This window comes from Astyanax mexicanus, chromosome 10 (assembly GCF_023375975.1).
Source record: "Astyanax mexicanus isolate ESR-SI-001 chromosome 10, AstMex3_surface, whole genome shotgun sequence".
NCBI lineage: Eukaryota > Metazoa > Chordata > Actinopteri > Characiformes > Acestrorhamphidae > Astyanax > Astyanax mexicanus.
Window position 1 is genome coordinate 36,113,750 of NC_064417.1, and position 27,021 is coordinate 36,140,770.

Sequence of the window (27,021 nt, forward strand, 5' to 3'; positions counted from 1 at the left end):
TTTACATCTTCTAGATTTACTTAAGCTGAAATTTGTGAGGAAAAAAATAATTCCCCTTGGCCATCAGATGTTAGTTTGGAATACTTTTGGAAAACCATATTTTTGTAATATTTAGACATATTCAGACATATATATATATATATATATATATATATATAGCTCTGGAAAAATTTAAGAGACCACTTCATTTTCTAAATCAGTTTACTATTTATAGGTGTATGTTTGAGTAAAACGAACATTGTTATTTTATTCTATAAACTACAGACAACATTTTTCCCAAACTCCAAATAGAAATATTGTCATTTAGAGCATTTATTTGTAGAAAATGAGAAATAGCTGGAAAAAAGAAAAAAAGGTGGAGATTTCATACCTCAAATAATGCAAATAACATAAGTTAATTTTCAAAGTTATAGGAGTTCAGAAATCAATATGTGGTGGAATAACCCTGGTTTTCATGCATCTTGGCATGTTCTCCTCCACCAGTCTTAAACACTTATATTACTGAGGTTTTCAATTTGGTCAATCAAAGAAACTCATCATTTTTAGAGCTGTAGATATCTCACATATCAGTTTTATGTTTTGCATCTAAACATGAATCCATAGATTTTTATTTTCAATTTGGTAAAATCAAAGAAACTTATAATTTTAAGTGTGTTTTTTCCCCCCAGAGCTGTATATATTAAAAGACATGTTTGAACATTGGATAACAGCAAACTTTAAATAGCCATCCCTATCCTGGAAACAAGTGCTGAGAGCTCGATTAATACGTGGTTTTGTGGGAGTAAGCCTTTGGACAATATTATAATATGAACTGACCACGCTGTAAATCCAAACAGATTGCCTAATTAAGAACACACAATGATTAAGATCACACAATGATTACACAACTCTGACTAAACGTAGGCAGTGTGACATGTCTCGGTTTAGGCGGAAGTCGCTGTGGAGATGATTATGTTTAGAGGAAAACATTACATTCACAGAGAGTAAGGCTAGCCTCCTCCTCACAACTCCACTAGCCTGGGGTCTCACACAGGCAATCTCTGGCATTAAGTTATTCTACTTAGCCCATGCAAACTGATAACACACTCCTCACGATCCGTCTTATCATGTCAAAACACATGCAGATAACTCCCGAGATTACACACACAAACACACACACACATAGACACACACATAGACACACACATAGACACACACACACATGCATGCACACACATACATGCACATAAACATACACACACACAAAATGCACTACATGGTTACACTCAAACACAGGAAGTGTCAATCATCTGAAGGAGATAAAGGAGGTGTTAATTTCTCGCCCTACTGAACCTTTTCAACAAACAACAAACCAACACTATCTAAAATCTATAAAGATGACTACTAATCCATGCATGAGCTAACACCAGTTACAGTGGATATTGTAAGGTTATGATTATCATTAACACATTCAGCACAAGCAAAGTGAGAATTAATAATTCTGGGTTCTCGCACCATTTTAAAAGAAAATGTAATGCTTTTTAAGACCTTTTTAGGGTATTAAAGCTTTTTAAGACCTTTTTATGGTATTTTTTGACATGCCCCACCCCCAGCTATTAGTTATTATGTATCAATGTATTCGTCTGAGAATGGACTATTGGTTGAAATAGGTGTCAATCACTTTTGTGAACCTAGAGAAAGGCTATGCGGAAAATAAACGCATGTTTGTGAGGAGAAGTGATCAGGCGTATAAAGGACTTTTTTTATATTTTATCTGCGGTTTAGTGCTGTGTTGTGGATGCTGTGATAGTAAGTGAATTTTCTATAATATAATCTGATGTTATTTTACACACTAATAATATTTTTTATAAGGCTAAGTTGTTGGGGAGGCGTGTTCCCCATGTAAATATGAAAAAACAGTTTTCACTTTGAGATTTCTGGCGACTGGTTCCATGTAGATGGCTGAAAAATTGCATGCAGGTGGTCATAGTAGTCCTTAGAAATATTAGTCGGTTAGTTGGTCGGTGTGTTTAGAATATTTGACACTTTTAAGCATTCTACTTTACACAGTCAGAACGGGCCAGCCGGCGGGTTCGCTAAAGGGCGCTTCTGCAGTAACAGGCTAAGACATTTTAATACTTTTTAAGGACCAGCAGGAACCCTGTAATTGATCCTAACAAGCTAAAAAGTACTTTTAAAAGCATGCATTGTGGTGCAGTGTCTTTTCTGCATGAATGAATTTGATATTTTACTAAGGATTTTTTTGTGCTCTCTAATTTAACCAGTTCTCTTCATTTTTAATAATGCATTTTTGTGTTTTAACGATGTGTGAATGCGCAGATGAACGCTTGCAGAAGAGTTTGCAGTTTTGATATCTCCATGTTCGCAGTAGCTCTAGTATCAGCACCATCAGCAGTACTATCAGCAGTTAGCAGTTGCTAAGCTAACCAGCACAATCGGTCATAGCCAGAAAAAGATCCCGGGACCTACCAGACACACAAATAAATACTGTATATTTGGATTTGGAGGAAAGATAGCAAAAGCACAGCAATACCATTTACTATAGTATTTTGCCCTTCTCACACTCAGAAAGACGAATGCTTTTAATGTCAATGAAAGAAAACCTTAAGTACTGCTGCTTTAATGGGTGAGACAAATGTACTCCACTGCTAAACCAAAGAAGCAACCTTTAGTTTAGTAAATTACCCAAACATGCCATCTGATAATTATGTTTAGGGTGAGTAAAATGGGAAAATTAAAGTATAACTTAGCATAAATGTCTATAAAGTATCTAGTATTTTTAAAAAGGAAAGACAATAAAATCAACAGATAGAGATCTGTCTGTTACAAGCACTGTACATGCTTAGGAAGTTAAATCACTTAAAGTTAACAAGAAAATTCTTACCACCTTCTATTATACCTTTATTATCAAAGTATCATATCTTTCATTTTCAGATCTTTTATTCCATCAAACCGTCTGCTCGATGTGGTTAAAGTCTGCTCAACAATCACAGAGCAACCTATTCGTTCTCTTACCACCTTATGTGATCAGCAAAGTGTTGGGTCAGCTCACAGGATTTTGCAGGACCCCTCTCATGTCCTGCTTCCTGAGTTTGAATGGCTTCCCTCAGGACACAGACTTCATTGTCCACATTGCAGTACACAGAGGAGGAAGATAACCTTCCTCCCTAGAGCAGTCCAGCTCCAAAATGCTGAAAACTGATTGGTTGAGTAGTGATGCTGATACCTAAAGTATTTTTTTTGGGGGAGCTGTATGCTTTTGAGCTACTATGTCTTTTGAATTGCCCCTTGGGAATAAATAAAGTAATCTAAATCTGTTACTAGAACTGGTCACTAGAAGTTGTAGCCTCCCCGCATGGCAGTGGTCTGAATCTGCTGCCAGTGAATGAGTTGGGTTTTCCAAGTACTTGGGCTGAAATACTGTCTAATGATGTCTGAAGCTTTAACACAGTGAAACTCAGTCTGTTTAAACAAACAGTGCGGTGGAAGTGAGAAGAGCGAGATGTTACTTCAGAGTGAACAAAAGACACTGAAAAAGCAACAAGTATGGAGACGGTACTAGATCAAACTGGGCAGAGTCGAGAATGCGGAGTATTGCCAGGTGAATATATGCACTGGCTGCTAAAACCACGACTGGTAACGCTTTAAACTGCAGCTCAGTGCGAAAAGACCGGCTTTGGTGCAGCTCATTACTGGCTCCACATTTCAGTCTGCCTTTGGTATTCCATGCCTGTCCCTTCCCCCCACTCCCATCTCCCTCGCCCCGGGCTCATCTGGCAGAAGGGGAGGTTTTAATTGTGGCTATAGAACTCGGCGCGGTTTTTTGCCTGTGAGCGAGCCCTTGCTTCAGTGGGTGAGAGAGCTTGCTTTAGTGATATTGGGTGCAGTCCATCCCTCCAGGCTGCTTTTAATGGCTCCTCTCCCCCTCTCTTTCATAGCCGGCCTCAGATAGTTTTCCATGTGATGCCTTGTTAATTCTGCTGCAGGGAAGGGCAAGCGTATAGCTCTCCCTCTCTCTCTTTTTTCCTCTCTTTCGCTCGCTCTGTACCTCATTTCTTCGCTCTCCCTCTCTTTCGAAATCTTTTAGTTTTTTTCTCAGCATCTTGCTTTGTACCAGCTTTCTTGATCATCTGTGCTGACTAAATCAAAGTTAATGGCAAACTGCAGTACTTGCAGGATGCATGCACTAAAAACAAAAAAAACTAAACGAAATCCATATACAATGTATCTAACACAGCATCTACTACACTATACTGATTAAAGATGAAGACATGATGGATGCATACACCAGACGACATTCAGCAAATTCCTGCTCCTCCCTTTTTTTTCCTGTCATTTCCCATTTTTCTCCTCCCACCGTCTGATTTCTGTACCCTCAGTTCTTCCCTACTGCGGCCCCTCTGGCCTCTGAAGTGGAAAGGACATGTTAATATGCAGCGGACAGCTCAACTCTGACCCCATGCACGGTTTCCCCCCGGGCTCAGTCTGGTATGCAGGCCCGTGGGCGCGCGGAAGCCTTTATTAAAGTCGAGCCCAGAACTCACCCCTAAGGAACGCCCTCATCACCTGCTCTGTGACTGACTAATCCAGCCTCAGGCTCCGCTGGAGGCCGAGCCTACAGCCCAAACGGTTAGTCAAGCCTGAGACAGCAGCTCCAGTCCTGACTGGCAATCAGATAGGAAACTGCCCAGGGGGCTCAGGGCCTAAACAAAGGGCATGCAACAAAAAAAAAAAGAATCCCAAACACCTTCCCCTGAATGTACACCCGACACAGCAGTGTGAGAGGATTTTGTCTCAGTGTCTGAGCTATTGTCCTCTATGTATCCTCACATTCAGCATTGCTATGACACCATAGGCAGCCCTAACAGAGCGCTAAGGGGGTTAGCTAGCATTGTAGAGCTTTTTTTTGCTGTCAGAGGAGGCAGGGTCAGAATTAAAAGTGGAGCCTCCGCAGCGTAGCCGAGTAGCTGGCAGGCCGACTCGCGCTGCAGGCAACGCTGGCCCTGGGGCGCATTACTGCGGAGATGAAATATCTGACTGGCCCCTTCAGAGCAGGCCCAGCTACAGGCCCCTAGGACAGCACTGACCCCTTTAGAAAAGTCACATTCACTTTACTCCACAGGGAGGGGGGTGTGGCGGGGGGGAGACAGAGGGAGGGGGGACAGGACAGCCAAAGGCGCTACAGAGGCGGATGTGAAAGACTGAAATGTGGGGAGGCGAAAATGAGAAAGATCGGCTCGTTGCCTTCAGTTCAGATACGTGTGCAATAAAAGCCTTTCTGTTTTTTTTTTTTAACCCTGACTGTGACATTCTGAAAGATTGGGCGAAACAGTCTGTTTAAAAAGATCAGCACTGTAGGTACAGTCTTCCACACGTCTGCCTTCCCCCCAAAAGAAAGCTGGAATCTTGTGAGCAGATGAAGATAAGGCACAGCGAAAGAGGTCAGCAGTGCAATCAGGGAGCAGAAGTAATGCTTTTATTTGGTTATTTATGCTCTTTATACTGGGGACATTTAGAGCCACACACAGCAGCAGATCGCATCAAAGCAAGCAATGCAAAGATCTAACCCATGTGGCAGGTCATTCAACTGCAGCCACTTCTTTCCGTGCTGATATTATTTATGCATGGAACATTAGGACACACATATCAAGCAGCAAACAGCAGCAGACTTCTGCTTATACAGTTAGTGTAATATTACAGCCCCCCCAATGGCAAAGCGAAAAAGTGTGTTTTAATGATTCTTTTTGTAATTTTTTTCAGTAAGGAAATTATTTTGCTTCCAACTTCAGCTATGGAGTAGAGGTGTAAAAAAATATTGATATCCGATTGTATGAAAATATTTTGTTTTGCAATAACGTGGACCTGATTAAAAAACTAAACTTTTCTTTTATTCTGATTTTTTTTTTTACTTTTAACAATTGCAACAGATCACCTTGCTTACAATATTGTGACGTATTAAATTGTAACCTCTGCATTTTTCAAATTAGTTGTAATAGAGTATATATATATATATATATATATATATATATATATATATATATATATATATATATATATATATATATATATATATATAGTTGTTTATACCAGCATACTTGCACAGGACTGCAACCTGTAGTTGTAATTTTTTTTTAAATATGCATTTTGTTTTGTTGGAACACCTAAATTTCTCACTTTGGATGAAGGAATCAATTTTCCTAAAAATGTATGAATTGCAAATGTGACTTAATGGCCCATTTGAAGACACATAAGAGTACAAGATACATGTTATAATGGATCTAAAAAGAACCAGTAGTGATGCATCACAGTACTAAAAAACATAAAAATTTGGTATAGTGTTTTACTGGGTATTTTTTTTACATGCACGTCAATTGAGTTAATACGCTTAATCTCCAACTCCAAGTATTTATGACTGAATGAACTGAGATGGAAGTGTTTTTCCTTACCTGGTTGCCCGACTTTGTCTGTTGCAACATTATTAACAAGCTTTACATACATATTTTTTTATGAAAACACACAGGTTTACACCTACCATTAGGCATAATTAATCTACATTAAAATATTTGGTTTATATACATTATATTTCTCACTTAAAATTCTCATTCCTCATCTCATAAAATGTTTGTGTATCGTCATTAGCTGATATGAACATGACAAATATCAGTTATTGGAAATGGACCACATCTACCTAATTTCTAGCAAAAGCTATTTTTGATACCTTTTCTGTCCAGAAAATATAATAAGGCACTCTTACCTCTCCAGAAGCAGAGGCCCCACCATCCAGTTTGCGTTTTTTGCGTGGCCCTATCGCGGCCAGGGCTGTGAGGTTGGCATCACGCTGCCTCATCTCGGCCAGCTCCTGCTGCTGCATCTGTGGAGCAGAAGAAAAAACACGAACGTTACAGTAATACTGTATAGTAATAGTTAGAATACAATAATCACAGTCACAACATTCTGAAAATTGTTCTTTACATTGCATCTTTTTCCTTCATTCAGACTATTAAGGAATAACTACTCTTGATCTTCCTTTCCTGGTGTGGTTCTGATGAGAGGCAGTTTCATCATAACATTTTTGATGGTCTTTGGGAGTGCACTTGAGGATACTTTTAAAGATTGACTGATATTTATTTCTTAAAGTATTTTTTCTAAACTTTGTTGAGTAGTTCTTGCCATAATATGGGTCAGAACTAGTGCTGGGCGATTTTTACGAATAATACTGTTAAATTGAATTACAGTTTCATTGCAACGATCAAAATGGAGTAATTGCGATTTTACATACAGACTATCTGTTTAATCTAAAAAATCAGAAAACGCTACTCATTTCTGAAGTGTTTATTCGTGTTACCTTGGTTACTGGCACCTCGCACAGACTAACTTGCGCATATTTTCTAAATATTCTGCTCAGTCCGAGGATTGAGGTCGTACCAACAAAAGTTCCAGTACTGTTCAAGCACAAACACCCGGTGGGATAAAGCACATATTTAGCTAGAAATATGTCTTACTGTTTCTACAAACTGCAGCGTCATCGCTCTCCAGTGAGCATCTGTGATTAATTGTGAAAAACAATAATAATCTCTCCTTCAAAGTTTCTTCTGTGACTCGTTTAGTGCCGAATTTCTCAATTTTTAGTCACAAACGTTCTGAAGTATAATCCAGTGTCCGTCAGTGTGTGAGTTTCTCTGCGGCTGTGTAAACACCAGGTCAGTGCGTAACAGGAATGCATGAGCTTTTAAACAATGTTTTGAATCATTGATCACTTACATTTCTTTTTACAGGTAAACCTAGTTTTGAACCATTTCTTTGTCATCTGTAGTTTGGTTTTTAGTGGGGGGAAATAATCTTTTTTTTTTTTCATAAATATCTATTTTTTTGGGCCATATACGCCCAACACTAGTTAGAACATTACTCAAATAGGGCTATTCACTGTTTACTAACTCTACCTCTTCACAACTTTACAACTGATGCTCTCAAACACATGAAGAGGCAAAAAAAAAAAAATCAAGTAATTAACTCTTGACGAGTTCAGCACAGCTGTTAACTGAAAGCTGTTTTAGGCGACTCTACCTCATAAAGCTGACTGAGAAAATACCTGACTGAGAAAAGATGTGCAAAGCTGTCATCTAAGCAAGAGGTGAATAATTTGAAGAATTTATAATATTATATTATATAACATATAATAGCTTGTTTGTTTGTTTAAAACTTCATAGTTTGGATGACTTTAGTATAAATCTACAATGAAAAAAAAAAAAAAAAGAATCACTGAATTTAAGGTGTCCTAACTTTTGACTGGTACAGTATATATATTTATGCAGATGCATCTGGGAAAAAACTGTGCTTTAAAAAGATCATTCCTCAGATGTAGAGGGAGAATTATCATTTTGAGTAACTCAAACATGGTGCAAGTGCTTCAGTAAAACGAAATCCTGCAACCCTTTCATAACCTCAACTCCAACTTCAGTCTGTAAATGAAAGTGCGGATGTTCGGCACAGCCCGACAGAGTTTCAATCCGTTTGCAAAACCTAACTCAAAGCATTTTTACTCCATATCTGAGCACTTAATTCAATTTCTTTCCATAAGGGAAAGAAGTGAGAGAGTGAACCAGCGAGCGAGTGAGCGGAAGAGAGCGAGAGAGAGAGCAAGGTTTCAAAAGCACAGCCTGCAGGTAAAGTCATCTCGCCCTAGCAGGCAATGACAGAGGCAGCCATGCCAGGAGGGGAGGGTGTGTGTGTGTGTGTGTGTGTGTGTGTGTGTGTGTGTGTGTGTGTGAGGGAGAGAGTGAGTGTGTGTGTGTGTGTGTTCTGTTCTCCAACATTCACCTCTTTTCACCCTCACACCACAGTGCCCATGAATACACAAAAACAGTTGTAGAAAAGGGAGTGTGTGTGTGTGTGTGAGAGAGAGTTTTATGTGGGCTACACACTGCAATACTGCTTCAAAATAATAGTTTGGTAAACAATTCTAACTTCATTACTTGTTTAAAACATCAACCTGGTGTATATTTGGCTGTTTAAAATCCTACAATTGTTGGTTTATGGCAACAACCTTTTTTTTTTTATATCTTTAGCCAATATCTTAACAGAAGTAGCTTGACCAAACATGCTAACATGGCTAATAATGGACTTTTGTGTCATGTTTTACTCATTTGTAATGAATTAGCAGTCATTGTTAGAAGGGTTGGTCTAATTTGTTTCTTTGATTTAGATGGGCAAAATACCTTATAACAGGTTATTGCTAATAATGCTAACCCAGGGCACAATTTAGTAAGATTATGCCATAAAACACCAGTAACAAACTGTCAAATAAGCTAAGGTAGAAGTCTTTACATTTAAGTCAACAATGCTAACTTAGCCACATGTAGCATGAAGTCATTGGTATAATGTTAATTAATAGCAAAGTTAGCATTGTTGACTTATCTGTAATAATGCTGTGAAAAAAATTTACCTAGTTAGCTAACGACTTCTACCATAACTGATTTGACAGTCCGTTACTGATATCTTACAGCAATTCTAACAAATTTTTGCCTAGGGTTAGCATTATTAGAAATTCCAACACATTATAAGCTAGCAACCTGGTAGTTGCTAGCTTCTATGCATTATTTGCCAAATTAGCAAATTAGTTTGTTCAAGCTACTTCTGTTAATATACTGAATGTAGACAAATATAGATTCTAGCAATGAATCCAAAATTGTATGATTTTAAACAGCCTAATATACACTAGGTTACCTTAATAGCAAGAAGCTAATTCCATTAAATCCAACAACAAAATCTGACTAACAGAAGCTTCATTTTGCATTGTATCATCATTTTTTGGTCACTATTAGCTTAAAATATTATTTGTCTAAATATTTATGCCCTCTCTCCCTGTACACACAGACAGTGCCGTGGTGAAGAGGGGAAATTGACAAAAAGCTAATTCAACGCAACGTTTACATGCTAATTAAGTCAGGGTTATGCTAATCCAAAGGGAAGTCATGCACATTGCATGCACACGCATGGTTACCCTTGAGAAACCAGGCAACACATGCACACGCTCACGCACACACACACACACACACACACACACACACAAACACATTCTCATGCCAATGTGAGTGTGTGTTTGTGTATTCTCCAAACACACACACAAACACTCAGGCACGTTAGCGGCCTGGTGGCTGAACTTTGAGCTGACTCTGACAGCTCCGGTGAGGATGACCGCAGGGTACGGAGGACAGCGAAGGAGCACTGAGGAAGATGCGCCGGCACACGAGCGCTACAGCGACTCTATTAGAGCTAAACAGAAGGTTCTGGAAACAGAGAGACTGCTTGGTGTCGGCGCGGATCTCCTCAGCGCCCGCAGCCACAGCGGTGCCTCGCTTTCATATTCATTTATTTGATGAGGAGTGAAAGAGGAACCTAGTTACGCCATCTGTAATCCAGCGCTCCTCACTACACCACCACCACCCCTCCCCTCCAACAAACCCACTCTAAATGACTGAGCTCCATCACACAGCCAGCTTCTGCCTAATTCTACCTTTCTAAACGTGAGAACTTGGAGAACCGAGCAGCAGGCAATGATGGAGATTCAGATTTAGGAGAAAATGGGAGAGAAGAAAAAGAGAAAGAGAAGATGGGATAGGGGCTGATAATGAGAGAAAGAACGGATGGGAGAGATGGAGGTGGACAGGATGATCTCACTGATAGACAGAGATAGAGACAAAACAGGAGACATCTGGGAAAAATATCTCACACTTCTACTCAGTGATAAAAGTCCTTTATCCGGACTGCAGTTGAAAAACAGGAGGACCAGTGAGTTTTTTTGGCTTTCTCGGTCACGTGACATTATGTTCAGTAGCTCCTCCATTTCCACTCACTGTTACGTGGATCTCAGTGGAAAAGCGTGCCCAATGTGTAATTACAGTGGGTGGCACTGGACAAATAGCTATTTTATTAAATGTGAGGAGACAAAACTCAGAGATGTGCATCCAGATAGGAATAAAATTAACAGAGGACCACAGAGTTCAGCGAAAAACAGCAAGTAATTTAGCCTGTAATTTTCTCAGAGGACCTCTAAAAAAAAAAAACATGTATGTGGTCGTTCCAGACTACAATAAAATCACAGAGGACCACCATAAAAGAGAAAATTACCCTATGAGCCCCTAAGAAGAGCTACAGGTAGAGATAGATGGACTAAAGTAATAGAAAGAAAGGGATGTATACAGGAGACAAAGAGAAAGAACACAAAAGAACAAAAAGAGACAGAAACATGATAAAGGCAATCAGGGATAGATAGATTGATACAGACAGACAGAGCGACAGACAAAGAAATACAATGGCATAATGAGATTAGATATTCAGAAAGAATAACAGGAAGATACAGAGAGACGAAAGAAAGAAGAGATGAAAGAAAGAAAAGGGCAAAGACCAGTAGAACATGTACTAGGGATTGATAGAGTGATAACAGGATGAAAGAGAAAGAGAAAGACCAATAGGAACGGACAGAAAAATAGTAATAATAATATTAAAAAGAAAGGAATAGAGAAAAAAACAAGATCAGTGGAAAGAGTGAAAGGAATAGACAATCATTTTAAGATGAAAATGGAAAAAAAGGCAGAACAGTAGAAAAAAAACAGGGAAGGATGGATGAATTAATGGATAGACCAAATAAAATGAAGAGAAAAACAGAAAGAAACTAAGTCCTTAAGAGATTAAACAGAAAGATGGGGAAAAAATAAAAGGAGTAACAGTGGTAGAAAAAGACAGACCATACGAGAGAAAAAAGTGACAAAAGCAGATAGACAAGAAGAGATAGACAATGAGAATTAGAGAATGAGAATGAGAGAGAGAGAGAGAGAGAGAGAGAGACGCTTGTAATCTCTAATCATTTCCAAAAGGTCAGTGGAGGGAGAGAGCGATGCCGGCAGCACTGCTCTCTCCATCCCTATTGATCCTTATCTGCTGTCCAGCTCCACAATGACTGGCCCCAGAGCTAAAGCTTAATAAACGCACAGGAGAGCGCTGAACGCAGCACTTCAATTAGAGGAGCTTATTGAAGTCAAGGACACGAAACTAAGAGCTACGTTACCGATGGCAACGCCAACACCGGCCTGAGATTGCTGGATATGCTGCAGCTATATTAACATGTGGAGCTATGGCTTTGGGGGCTGTTTCTTCTCGCTGCCTGCAGGGGGAGCAGGAGTGCATCACAAAGTGCATTCCATTGAGCAAGGTGACTCCTGAACGAGCTCACACTTACACAACCGAAGCAAAATGCAAACATACAGACCTAAATCCATACTACCAACTACAGGAAGTCTACGCCAAAAACTTGACTAGACTGATATAATCAAATAGAAAACCTCTGCAAAATAATCAAGAGGAAGATTGATGATCACAAGCCATCAAACCAAACAGAACTGCTTGAATATTTGCACCAGGAGTGGCATAAAAGTTATCCAAAAGCAGTGTGTAAGACTGGTGGAGGAGAACATGCCAAGGTGCATGAAAACTGAATAAAAATCAGAGTTATTCCAACAAATATTGATTTCTGAAAACTTTATGAACTTGTTTTCTTTGCATTATTTGAGGTCTGAAAGCTCTGCATCTTTTTTTGTTATTTAAGCCATTTCCTATTTTCTGCAAATAAATGCCCTAAATGACAATATTTTTATTTGGAATTTGGGAGAAATGTTGTCTGTAGTTTATAGAATAAAACAACAATGTTCATTTTACTTAAACATATACCTATAAATAGCAAAATCAACTGATTCAGAAACTGAAGTGGTCAATTTTTTACAGAGCTGTATATTGTGGTAAGACGAATCAGTTTTCCAGAACATTTCTGGTAGTAATGGACAATGACCATCCAAAGACAACAAAAAAAGACCATCCAGCCTGTTATCAGCAACATGTCCAAAACCTAGGGCCAGTCATAGATTGGGATACAGCATTAATTCAGAAAATTTTAATTAGGTCTTAAAGCAATGTATTCCAGGAAAGTGCATACATTTTATGCAACAAGACAATGCAAAACCACATGCTGCACACACACACACATTACAAAGGAATGGCTTTAGAAAAAGAGGGTATGGGTGCTGGACTGGCTTGCCTGCAGTCCTGACATGTCCCTAATAGAGAATTTGTGGAGAGTTTTGATATGGACACAATGTGCTTGCTGAAAGATTGGGGCAAATCAACCCCTGAAAAGAGATTAAAACTTCAAGAGCTCATCCAATAGAAAAGCATTTGCTTGCATGTGAACAGGTGTGAGTGTGTCTGAGCTGTAAAGCATGCCCTCACCAGTATAAGAGACTGGGGCATGACTGCAATAAAAAAACATAAACCCTCTACAGTGTTCACTTTATTTTCTCATTATTCTAGTTAACTACATTCTGATCTGGCAAGAAAAGAAACTCAACGGAAAGTGTACAGAAGACTCCAGGAAATCTGCTCCTTTCTTTCTCCATCTCAATGTGGCCTCAGGTGAAATAAAAGACAGAGTGCTGGAAACAGCACTTAAAGCAATGAAGATACTCTTGAAGATGCAGAACAAAACAAGCCAAATGGAACAATGCTTTTAAGAACCCAGGTTAGTCCTCATCCATCGCAGGTCAGCCAACATAAACATTTGGTTTGTGGTTTGTGGAAAGGCTGATCAGCTCATTGGCCTAAATGACTGAATTCATTTTGGTTTGCAAAATGTGCTTTAGAAAGCCACAGTGTCTGCTTGTCACAGACACAAACTCTCTTTATTTCTGAAAGCAAACATCATTTTCGATTTATATTAACCCTTTTAGCCATATAGTAGAGTGTCCCAAAAAAACAGGTTTTGTCCCTCAATTCAATTGGTGTACCATAAAAAGTTCAGTATTAAGTATCCAAACCCATTCCAATCTGATTGTTGAATTTTCTTCAAAAACTAAACAATTCATACACATAATAGCTAATATACTTAGAACAGTAAATATATATATGACGATCACCTTCTTGTTTCTACACTCACTGTCAATTGTTTCACAGAGCATACAGGAACACTTTTTTCTTTTTCATACAGTGGCAATTCAAACCACTGCAGTGACAGTGACATGGTTCGTATTACTGGTTCAGAAACAGCAGTGCTGCTGGAGGGACAAACTGCTTGAACTTATGTGCCAGGAGTGGCAAAAGGTCACCCAAAAGCATTGTAAAAGACTGGTGGAGAGCATGAAAAAATGCATTAAAACAGTGATTAAAAAGATCTAAATATCTAAATATCTAAATTAATATGGACATGTTTTTTAGGCATTATCTAAGGTCTGTAAGCACTGCATCTTTTTCGATAATTTGACCATTTTATGCAAAAAAAAAAAATGCTCTAAATGACTATTTTACTCAAACATATACCTATAAATAATAAATTCAAAAAAAGTTATCCATTTTATATTGTATATTGTATGGTCAGGTTTTTGCCAGCTATTTGGTTCTAACACAATTTAACTGATCTCCCGCTTCCTGATGAATCATCTACAAGGTACTTTAAAAAATGATAACACTGTAAATGTAGATCGCTGCTGGAACTAATTTGAAGAGGAAAACAAAGAAAGTAAAGTAAAAAAAGATAGTTACAGGCCAACCAATAGATGCAGGCAGGTGCAACTTATCTAAATGTGTAGATCATATTTATATAGTGTTCCAATGTGCTCACCTCTTTAGCTTTCTGCTTTAACCGAGCCTGCTCAGGGTCTTCTTGTCTGGAACGACTCTGCAGAGAAAAAAAAAAACATAATAAGAGACAACTAACATCTGCATTAATCAATCGATTTATTCAAAAACATTTTAAACAATGAATCTGCAATGTTCACACAGGTGTCAAAAGGTGCACTATGTTCCAGCTGTCCTAAAGGTGTGCATTCAAAAGAGTGAATTCAAAATACAGGATCTTTCTATAATTTCACTTTCTGTGCATATAAATAGTTCAGCTTAACTCACAAACAGTGCTGGTGGTGAATCAGGGAAGAGCAACACAAGAGCAATTATCTCCTGGCTGACAGCTTAATTACTCGACTGCTTAATTAGAATAGGGACGCAGTGCTGGGAATCTAACGAGGAGGCTTAGGAACGGGACGTCACCATCATCACCATCATCGCTGTTGCCGCCGCTGTTTAAGTCAACTAATTACCTCTGCTTTCATGTTGCATGCTTTCTCCTGTGGGGGATCCCAATACACCCCCACCTTGCTTTATGGAATGAAACATCAATGGAAGAAACGCATGCTGGGAAGCTACTGCTGGCTGTTTGCTGATGTTGGAGACTGCTGGGGTCTCTCCTGCTTTGCCATTATGGACATAAACTGAATAACCCTTAATCTGAATAAAAAGCCCTTCCTCTCCCTTACATTCATGAATTTGGGGGGAAAAAAAAAAATCAATGATAAATGATATCATGCTGCTTGTAAGCTGCTTGCAGACATCTGTGAAATTTACTAAGTTTGACACCAACCAGCTTCAAGTTAGTGTTGCTGGAGTGAGAAATGAAGGGTGTTTTTGACCCCAGGATCAGTTCCCTCTGAAAATAAATAAGACACTGAGGCTCAAACTAGCCTTAATCTGTGTCCAGAAAAACAAACGGGAAACCATCCTGCCGCTCAATTGAGCCTCAACCTTATTCGCATACTGTATCATTACAACCATGACCTAAATATGTTCGGCCTTTATCCCTGAGTAAATGTGTACGCGAGCTGCTGGCTTTGTTTACACCATGGCGATGAGCACTGCGCTCCAGGCTTATTAAAGCCATGACTTGGCCAACAGTCAGATTCACACAATTTTCGCTTTACCCCTAAACAACCAATCAGCCAAGTGTCTGAAATTTGCTCTATTCGTTTTGCAAATGAGATGCAAGTCTAATGCTGCCAACAAGCAATGATTTCAGCAGTCTACTAACTGCCACTGTGAAAACTGTATCCCAGTCCACACGTAAGACTTTTAGCCTCCCATCTACATGAAAATGGCCTTTGGTCGACATCAGGGATAAGGGCAGATCGCAAATCTGGATCACAGATTTATCAAAAGTGTAACATTACATTGTTACTCCACTATAGACTGGCATTCTCAGACAACACATTACAATATTCTAATTTAAAAATTAAAAAAAGGAAATCTACCTTGAGATATTATAATACAGTAAAAGGGTCTAAATCTATTCTGAAAAAACTAAATTATCAGCATGATCTTAATTATGATTAATCATAGAATTGTTGTTGCGTGACTTTTACATGGAAAATATTTAAATGGTCATTTAATACTTATTTATTTTGTGCTTAAAAAATGCCTGATTTGATAGTTGTTGTTTTTTTTTGTTTTGTTTTTTTACTGCATTGCCAAAGTATTGGATCGGGATTTAGTATCGGCAAATACTCAAAACTAAATGATGGAAGTAGTGCTGGGCAGTATGGCCAAACATGTATCACTGTATTTTTCAAGATTCTGGCGGTTCCACGGTATATTACGGTATTTTTATTTAATTTTGTAATTTTTTAATTTATTTATTTTTTGTATGGCTGGTCTTTTATATAGGTTTGTGACTAACTGTACTGTTGGAGTACATATATCATCAAATAATAAGGCTTTAAATTAAGGCTTTGATAACTATTGGACTTACTTTATCCCACAATGCATCATCATCAAGATGCATAATCCTTGTAGCTGCATTGTAAAACTAAAAGGAATAAACCCTGAACACTAAGCACTTGTGAAATAAGAGGAAAACTGCACCCTTTATTAAGTTCTACTACTCTCTCTTCAACTCACTTTGGCGACTTTGAGCAGGATCTCTCTCTCCTCGTCGTCTTTGCGCTGTTTCTCCAGCCTCTCCAACTGCTCGAAAAACTTCAGCTGCGTCCTCACATCCGACGTCTGCTCCAAAGTCTCTTCATCCTGCAACAGGAAAAAATATAGCGATGAGCTCCAAACCATCTTCACGAACATGTGCAAACACATGCACACACACACATACATACACCCCATTCTTTCACTGAGTGCTTCAACTTCTGCTCCACCAAACTTTGTCTGCTTTTCCCTACGTGACTGAAGTAAGGAGAAGTTAGTAGGTCACCCAGAGTTAATGGGATAATTGTTTGTTTCGCAGCTTCTCGAAGGCAGCCCCCGACACACTCGCGCACTTGCTCGGAAAGCTCTGTTCTTACTTCCCAGGTGAAGCAGTGCGCCAGGCGCAGTCGAGGACCAAAGCCAGACAGCCCACGGAGGAACACACACACATGCTCGCACACACTTCTGAGGCTGTAGCCTGTTAGCGGCGGTAACAGCACTCCTGTCTGCCTCTCATCTGTCGCTCTCGCGTCTCTTTTTTTCTGAGGCAAGGCTGTGTGCCGTGCTGGCAGGGCAAGTTTTCCCGTCACTGCTGAAGTTTGCCCTGCTTTCGGCTGATGACAACAGCCCGGATCCGCAGAAACACAGAGACTATTTAAAAATAAATAAATAAATAAAAAAATCACACGGAAATAAATGACTAGCTACTCTTAGCACTCGTTCCTGCCTAACTGTCTCACAACTAACAAACTACAAACTAACTACAAAACATGCTGAACTTGTCACTCTTACACAGGCCTCACTTTCTGAGAAAGACTTTCTTTGCAGCAATTCCATACAGCAATAAAGCCCCAATTCAAATCATCTGACCCAAATTCCCCATAGTGAGCTGAACTGGGCACAAATGTAGCTTCAGGTGGATTCATAAACACAAGATACTAAACTAAGTGGAAGTTATCTGTGGAACCCAGTAATGACGGCAGGCATTAGTCGGAGGCTGCTTAGCGTGACAAACCCGACATGATCAGACGTAATCACGGCTTTGATGTGGAGGAGAAACTCCGCTTACAATTACGACAGCTTTGCATTTCGCAAATTTGCATCTCGCACTGTGGATTTGTCTAGGTGTGTAGGTGTTCGACTGGGCTCGAGCTCAGGTAACAGGATAAAGTTAGCCACAAAGCCTGTACATTAGCATTTAGCTTTGATGTTCACGCTCGCGGTTGGCTCGTACCTTGCAGGAGTCCGCGCGGTGTTGTGCCAGAGCCGTTACGTTCTCCAGCATGCTGCGGAGCCGCACCTCGGCAGCATGGGACACCAGGCTCACCACGTCTCCCCCGATCTCGTTCACCCCAAACGTCCGTGCTGGAAGGAGAGAGAGAGAGAGAAAGAAAAACACTTCTTAATGGATACCAATTCCGCAGCTGTGCATTCTTTCCTTGGAGTAATAGAGTGTTCGATTAGTGCAAGAACAATGGCCTACTATATATGGTCACCTTAACGTGTACAAGAATGGGAAACTGTATTCACTGTATAAGGTGAATGGGATTCATTTTAAAATCCTTATCAAAGCTGGCTAAACGATACTTTTGAAGCAGACTTCAGAATACCGTAATATGGTTTTGTAGATACTGGAACGAAGTTCATCACCTACAAACTCTGCTACTTATGGAAACAGGAGCTGTGAAGTTACCAGGCCTCATATCCACAGCTTTTCCTTTGCCAGTAAAACAGAAAAGGATGCTAAAAGAAATCACTAATTTTACACCATTAACAAGCTCAATGTTTTTTTGAAGGTGCACAGATAAATAATTAAAAAGACCTGTTTGTATACATAGCACCATGAAGTAGTTCTCCGCACCCTAGTATATATATAAAATAACTCAAGATAAGTTGACTGATGAGCACGATTGAATAGGTAGGATAGGGGAACAGATTTAAAAATTAATTCAGTGAAAATGCATAAACTCCAGCTTATGCTGAGAATATCTCTATAATATTCATGCATTTCAACCAAACTTCATACTCATCATCATGTTTCACTACACTCAAAGTCCATTTCACAGCATTTTTCTCCTTTCAGAAACGGAAGCAATATAGAATGTGCACATCTGCCTTGGGCATACCATCCTCACCAACTAAGTGACCATGCCAGACAGGATTGACTACCCTGAAAGAGAAAAAAACTGATGCTACCACCACCATGCTTCACAGTGGGAATGGTGTTGTGACCTATACTCTTTGATAACCTTTTCTCAGAGTTGTGTGGTGTGTTATTTGGACTTCACTGTGCAGTTTTAGTCAGAAATACTGACAAACCAGAGACTGGATCTCCCAGTCTTTACACTACGGTTGAGGCACATTCACTGCACTCATTTTACTAATTGTGAGATTTACCAGCATCAATTTGCTTTTCATTTAAACATAAACAAATAAAACAAAAAAAATAAGAAAAAAACAACAATGCAAAGAAAACAAGTTCATATTCATTTAGAAACAACAACAAATAAGACAACATCTGAGAGTACCAGCATCATATCAGATTTGACAAGTGACATAACCAAGCAGTTAAAGATGTGTTTGCAGGCCTTCATAAAAAAAATTGGATAAACTGAAGCAAATTTTTTTTTGCTGACCTGAAATGACCATAACACATGTTCCTGCTGGCCTGTGTCAGACTCACCCACAAAAACATCCACGTCCAGCAGGTGGAGCCGCACAGTGTCACTTTCCTACCTTTCCTCTATTCATCTGCACTGTAGCCATCACACACACACACACAGATCTCCCCCAAAGGAAGATTTACATTTTTAACACACTCCAGCCGCTGGCGACAGTGTAACAACCGCAGCCAGGCTGCATGTAATAGCACATAACCCCCGGCGCTCATTGGTATGCACTGTATACTAAATCAAACGCAAGGAAAGAGAGAATTTGCTTAAATAAAATAATGGAAGAAGTGCAGAGATGAGAGGGGTCCTCTGAACCTTTCACTTCTGCTTGATCCCCCCACCCCTCAAACATGCACACACCTTTCACTCCCTGCACCTAATCTTATCTACTGAAAAAAAGAAAAAGCCTGGTCTCATAACTGAGGGGGGGAATAATTCTGATTTAAAAAAACAACTAAAAATCTCAATAAATTGTCACCTGGAATGCCTTTCTGTTAACAGCAGTGCTAAAATCCTCTTACTGTGTTTGAGAGCATCAGTTGTAAAGTTGTGAAGAGGTAGAGTTGATAAACAGTGAATAGCCCTATTTAAGTAATGTTCTAATCCGTATTATGGCAAGAACTACTCAACTAAGGACATGAAGGTCAGTCAATCTGAAACATTTCAAGAACTTTGAAAAGTAATTTTAAGTGCAAAGTCGAGCAAAGGCTTTCAAAAACATGATGAAACTGGCTCTCCTCAGGATCGCCCCAGGAAATATCTTTTGACTGGTACTGTATCTGCAGATACCCCGTTTTAATTTCATTTGGGGGAAAAAAGCCCTAAATAACTCTACGTTTGAATATCTTAATTTTTGTGGATTTTTCACAAACACGTTCATCATAGAAAATGTGTATTTTGAACCAGCTTGCTGTTTCCCTCTGTCACACACACACGTGTGTGTAATGTACTACATCAGTATGACATGCATACTGTAATTCCCCTCATTTCCATTGCCTGTGTGGACAAACAGGTACCAAATGCATGAATATGTATTCTGCCTACATATGTCATATTTGTTTGTGTGTGTGCGCTAATCCATTCCATTCTCCTCTTTTGCATGTGTCTTGCGTATCTCAGCGCGAGAATGTGAATTGTGTGTGTGTGTGTGTGTGTGTGTATGGCCTTGACCTTGTCGGGAAGAGAGCCCCGGGCTTCCTCTTGGTCCAGCACACATGACAAACTGACAGAGAGGCATCAGAGGAAGGCCTATAAAGTATTCATACGCAGCCTGAGGATGGCTGAGCCTCACTATGCCAAGCACTCATTAGAGTGAGCGAGAGAGACAGTGAGTGAGGGGCCAGTGGAAGTGCACTAGAAGTATAGTGGACTTTAGGGAAGGCTAAAGAGAGGTGAATGGGACAGACTCTTTATTCCTGTTGGCTCTGTGTGCTTCTGGCTCCCAGTCTGCCATCATAACACTGCAGTTAGCCCATAAAGAAGCGGGTGCAGCTGAGGTAAACGGCAACTCCTGCCGTTTCTACAATAGACATGGATGCTATGACCCAAAATAGGCAGCGTGTGCTCAGTTCTGTGTACAGTGCCCTTGTGCATATGTACTAAAATGCTATTGGAAGATGTGTATTACACACAGAGAGCATTGTCAATAGCATGTTGTAACATTGCTTGTAACAGTGCTATTAGCATTAAACATCTCTGGAAATAAGTAAGAGACCACTTAAAAATTAATTTCTTTGATTTTACCAAATTGAAACAAAGTTATCCAAAAGCAGTCTGTAGGACTGGTGGAGGAGAACATGCCAAGGTGCATATAAACCAGGGTTATTCCACCAAATATTACTTCTTTTTATACAAGTTAGAACAGGTCTATGAGATATAAAAAAACATATCGATTAAGAAATATCACCAGCTTTATTATTGCAATGAGCTCTTTAAGGGCTCTGTTTATGTGTAAAGAGTGTAAAGTGCTATATGGCAAATCACAAACAAGCTAGTTCATGTGGAACTGCGATAGAAGCACAAATCTCATTATTTGAAAGTACTTACATCTCCCTCATCTGCTGATTTTCACTGACAGTAAGTACAGATCCCTCAATTAGAAAAAAAGTCTGCTGACTAATCCTGCTGTGTACTGGGGGTTGATGGGTGAGAGGTGATGCCAGGGTGGATCTAAGCAGAGTTCCTTATTGTGACATCACAATAAGGGAGCTATCTAAATGGCTATGAGAAGCATAGGATTTCTGACATTACATTATTTCAGCTGATTGACAGAAAACGGACAGGTTGATATATTTTTTTAAGCTTTCTGTTCTTATAGGGGAAGTTAAGAGGCAAGTTTAAACACAAAAAGTGAGTTTTGCAGAATACAGTATATACTCTTATCTTCAGAGATTTGCATGTTTGCAGTAACTCTTGTATCAGTGTCATTAGCAGCACCATAGATGCTTAGGTAATCAGAAAAACTCTCATGGACAGAAAAACAAAGCTCCCCGAACCTACCAGACCACCCTATTTTTAGAAAAAATAAAAGTGGCTTTGCAATAACAGTAGCAAAAGAACATTTATTTTAATATTTTGTCATCTTTCCATTTAATAATACCCCTTCTTTCATCATAGAAGAAAAAATCTTCAGGACTGTTGCTTTAAAGAAAAGGAAACAGCATGTACTGGTAATCAGCAAAAAGAACAGTATCCAGCAATCCACAGAAGCACATGACTAGCAATTAGCACACTCTAGTCTCATCAAATACAGTTATGATAATGTGATAAAAGATAATGTGGATTTTGACATATGCACAACACACTGTCTATATGGCTGAAAAAAAAAAACAGATAAAATGTAGGTATATTAAAACAGCTGAAGTTTTTTGTTAAAAATTTAATTAAACTGAAGTTTTATTATAAAAAAAATGAATAAATAAAATTACTTTTGTACCATTCTGCAAATAAAAACTAAAACTTGCTCCAGGGCTTCCCTTACAATTTTACACAAACACAAACCGCACTTTGAGCGCCTCCTAAAGGTTGGTAATAAAAATGGGTTTGGCTGGCCTCCACTGTACCCCAGATGACAGCAATGGCACTGTGCCCACTGCTCAAGGCATGTGTGCTCACTGTGTGCGTCTTCTGAGTGTGCCTACTGGTATGTATGTGTGTTTACAGAGGCTAAATTTCATCTGTGCCCAGCACAAGTGTGGTACATAATATAGTATGGTAATTTTCTGATGAAATGAACAGTGTAAAAAAAAAAAAAAAATTATGTAGTATGATACAGTAACTGTGCAGTTTTATAAAGACCTGGCGAGAATCATTATGCAGCTCCACCAAAGTTTCAGAGTGCAGTAGCAGGATTTTAACCCAGAGTGGGAATGATGTAGAGTCAGAGGAGAATTTATAAGATATAAATTTATTGGAACTTTTTTTTCCCTTCAGATTTTCTTAATCTTTTAGATATATTTACCTATTTATTAGCATTCTGGATTCTTTTTAAATACATTGTATAACAGCTTTGCAGATTTCTACTGTTCATGTAAAACCTGTAGGTAAACATGTTAGAATCATTCTAACAAATTTTCCCAAAACAGTTTCCCAGACATTGCTTGTACCGAAAACATTATATTTTTAATTATTTTGACCAAATATTTGTGCCTCTGACTTCTGTATCTGTTTTTTTTTTTTTTTTTTTTGTATCCCCCCCAAGCTTCAGCCATTAAGCTTATCTTTATGCATACACATGTATAAGGGTGTGCGTGTGTGTGTGTTTGTGCTTCATACCGATCTCAAGCATGCGCTTGTGCAGCAAGTTGGCCTGAAGAAAGGTCTCGTCTTTGCAGGAACGGATCTGTGTGCCCACCAGCTCGGAGCCTGTGGCTAAAATACGAGCGTTCTCCTCATTCAGGTTGACACCTGCCATCGATGCCACATCGTTGATGTCATCATCATCCCTACAACACAAACAAGAATTTTCATTTTCACTGGCTGCAGTCTGGAGAGGCACTTACAACTGCTCAGATTATTTATACACTTTATTTTCCTTCTTTTTATTATTAATGCTTTTTAGGGGTGGGCGATATGGCCCTAAAATAATATCATGATATTTTTGCGATAACAATACTCTTGCCAATATGACAAAACACTGAATAAAAAAAATAATATATATATATATATATATATATATATATATATATATATATATATATATATATATATATATATATATATATAAAGAAATATTGAGATTACACTACTGCAACAAAATGAATTTTTTATTTTATTATTGAATATGCTATGGCTCACCCTTAACCAAGATATTAAAAAATACAATAATTTTATCAGATTTGTAACAGAATTCAATAATCCATGTCATGTCATGATACTAATAATGCACTCCATATATCTCCACATATCCAGGACTGTCGTAAAATAAATGGTACTGAATAGATATAATCTGTCTCTGGTAGATTTGTAAAGGGAAATTAGAAGAATTTTATTTTTTCTTTTGCCAAAAACAGCAAAAAAGTAATAACCTAATGTGATAGTTAGGGGTGGGTGAGATGGCACGATATTTCAGGGTATAATATCGTTCTCAATATTTTAAAATGTTGCCAATATTATTGTGTACAATATGATATGGCACACCTTTGGTAGTAGTGAAATACTAGTAGCACTAAAGTTAATATTAATAAGAATAATAATAATAAGAAGAAGAATTCATTTTAAAAATAAATTGTGCAAGCAATACCCCAAATCTTAATGTGCTACACACAGTATAATTACACACAGTATAATTAACAGAAACCGAAAACAGATGTTAATTAGTGGATGGAGGAGGCTTTAAAACTTTGATGACAAAAAAAAAAAAAAAAAAATCTTAACAATGATTAATCATATTCTCTCAGGTATGTTCTATAACATTTTTTTCTGTTCCCTTGAATTTACAAAACACTCTTTGCCCTGCAGAAATTCTCTCCAAGAGAAATGCTGCACCCTAGTGGCCCTAAGGATGAAGACAGAAACCTGGCACATCATTCAGCATTTCGCTTGTCATGAAATAAATGCGTGAAGACACTTTTGGCTTCAACTGGGTCTTTCAGTGAGATGTTTACCAATATGAATCATCTCCATAATGGCAGCCAATGAAAATGGGCTTCCAAAACCAAAGAGATAAACGCCTTTTCTGCCGCCATCATTCACTGAGAGAATTTTCTGCTTTTTGAATCTTGACAGTCATTAGTGACCTAATAATTCTTAAGAATTACAGCCTAAAATCAATTTTCTCCATTCTGTGTTCAGTTTCAAATGTGAAATTTTGCGCTAATTACTGGCAATTTTAGACAATTTATAACAACATTTTATATATATATATATATATATATATATATATATATATATATATATATATATATATATATATATATATATATATATATATATAAATGTTGTTATAAATTGTCTAAATTTATAACAACTAATATATATATATATAAATTAAGATTAAAACAACTAAAGGCAGAGAGTTTTTAACAAAATCTCAGCATCATTAAATTCTGAACAACCATTCACTAGGGCAGGGCAATAGATCACAAACACATATATTCAAAACTACTCATACAAGATACATAATGAGTAGAGGTGTGCAATAAAGTATCATTCACAATATATTGTGACAGTAATATTATGATTTAAAAAAAATCCATATCATGATAACAGCAATATGCTTTCTTTAAAACAGTCAGATTTTATGCAAAATCAGACTCTGGAAAGTTACAGTTGTTCACAAAATAGACAATCGTTCACAGATTGTTTTGTTTCCAATGATTGTGTCAAGCTGGTAATTTATTTTGTTGCAGTAGTATGTTCTTGAAATTATGTATATATATATTTTTTTACAGTTTTGGAATATAACCAAGAATATCAAATATCAAATTCCCTAAAATATTGTATTCTTTTTTTTTAAGGACCTTATCGCAAACCCTTTATACTGAGTGTAATTTCTAAAAGCAGTGTGTAAGACTGGTGGAGGAGAACATGCCAAGATGCATGAAAACTGTGAATTAAAACCATGGTTATTCCACCAAATATTGACTGAACTCTTCAAACTTTATGAATATGAACTTGTTTTCTTTGCATTATTTGAAGTATGAAAGCTCTGCATCTTTTTTGTTATTTTAGCCATTACTCCTTTTCTGCAAATAAACAACAATGTTCATTTTACTCAAACATATACCTATAAATAGCAAAATCAGGGAAACTGATTCAGAAACTGAAGTGGTCATTTTTTTCAGAGCTATATATCATCATATACCTTTTTCTGAAATATCAAGAAATTGTTTTTTAGTTATATGGCCCAGCCCTATCCTTCATTTAACAGCTAACACAAACATCATGATTTCAAAAGAGCTGAACTCATACTTGAATGTTCCACCTCCCGGATCATTCAGCTTCTGTTTCTGATTGGCTGACGCCTGCATAGCGATGCCGACAGGACCTCTCACTTGTACCGCTGGTCCTCTGACCATTGGACCTGCAAAACAACAAACCACAGATACAGCAGACTGCTTTCACTGACACTAATGAAGCTGATGTTCAGAAGAAATTACACTTAACAAGAGTACTTAATGAACCGTGACAGGATATTCATTTACATATTAATGGTTAACCAAAAGTTTGGGAACACCAGGATTTTCAAAACACGTTAATAAGGAATTTCTCAGACCACTCACAATAACTTAACATAATAACTTAACATAATAACTTAACATAATGCTGTTTAGATATTCATAAAACAGATTTTGCAACAGAATAAAGCTGTGATCGTGTAAAAAAAATATTTAAAGATATACATGTAATTCCATTTAATATGTTGGCACTTATTAGCAAACATTTTAAATTAGAGAGATCCAGTAAGTACCTTTAACAGTGCTTAATTCTTCATATCAAGAAAATATCTCAGGTGTGAAATTGAAGATTGTTTTTTTTTTAGCATCATGTCATGCTTCATCACTCAAACAGCAAAAATGTGCTTATTGTTAATGGTAATATTATAGGGCTCAGTCAAAGAAACCCTTAATTTGCAGCTTTGGCTCCACTGTTTTAAAATCAGTTTAATCATGATAATATTTTATAAAAAGTAAAGAGTCAAATATTATCATGCTATTATTTTTTATTTTACCCATAGTTGAGTTTGGTGTTCACATTATATAACTTCTATAAAAGGGGGTGCGTAGTGTGTAACACTGAGTGGGACATGGCAAATCACAGCAAAGTGCAGCATTGATTCTTACAAGTAGGCGGAAGATGTCTGGAGGGATGTTGAGCCATGACATGATAACCACCTACAGCTCATTGGTATTTGTAGCTCAAAGTGTAGTAGTGAAGGAGGGGGCATTTTTGTTAAGGCAGAGCCCTAACCCTACATTGCTGTGGGAAACCCTGGAAAATGTTGTCATTATTAAATCATTTTGTTCCATTAACATACACATATTTTTATGCAAGTTTACACAATAAAGCAAAAACGGGGAAAGACAACAGCAGCAGTAAAACTGTAGTCCCTGTGTGTGCGTGC

At 38.1% G+C, this 27,021-nt stretch overlaps 1 protein-coding gene across 2 annotated transcripts in view; it reads right to left on the bottom strand.

The window, feature by feature from the left end:
* The window catches only part of si:dkey-219c3.2 (transcription initiation factor TFIID subunit 4), a 55,244-nt gene that overhangs the window by 17,324 nt on the left and 10,899 nt on the right, over positions 1-27,021 (bottom strand). For both annotated transcript variants that reach the window (XM_049483953.1, XM_007252856.4), the window contains exons 9-14: positions 25,869-25,980; positions 23,232-23,401; positions 18,020-18,150; positions 16,768-16,893; positions 14,663-14,719; positions 6,755-6,871 (exon numbers count right to left, since the gene is read on the bottom strand). In XM_049483953.1, the coding sequence (XP_049339910.1) occupies positions 6,755-6,871; positions 14,663-14,719; positions 16,768-16,893; positions 18,020-18,150; positions 23,232-23,401; positions 25,869-25,980 (713 nt within the window). The remainder of the gene's footprint in view (positions 1-6,754; positions 6,872-14,662; positions 14,720-16,767; positions 16,894-18,019; positions 18,151-23,231; positions 23,402-25,868; positions 25,981-27,021) is intronic.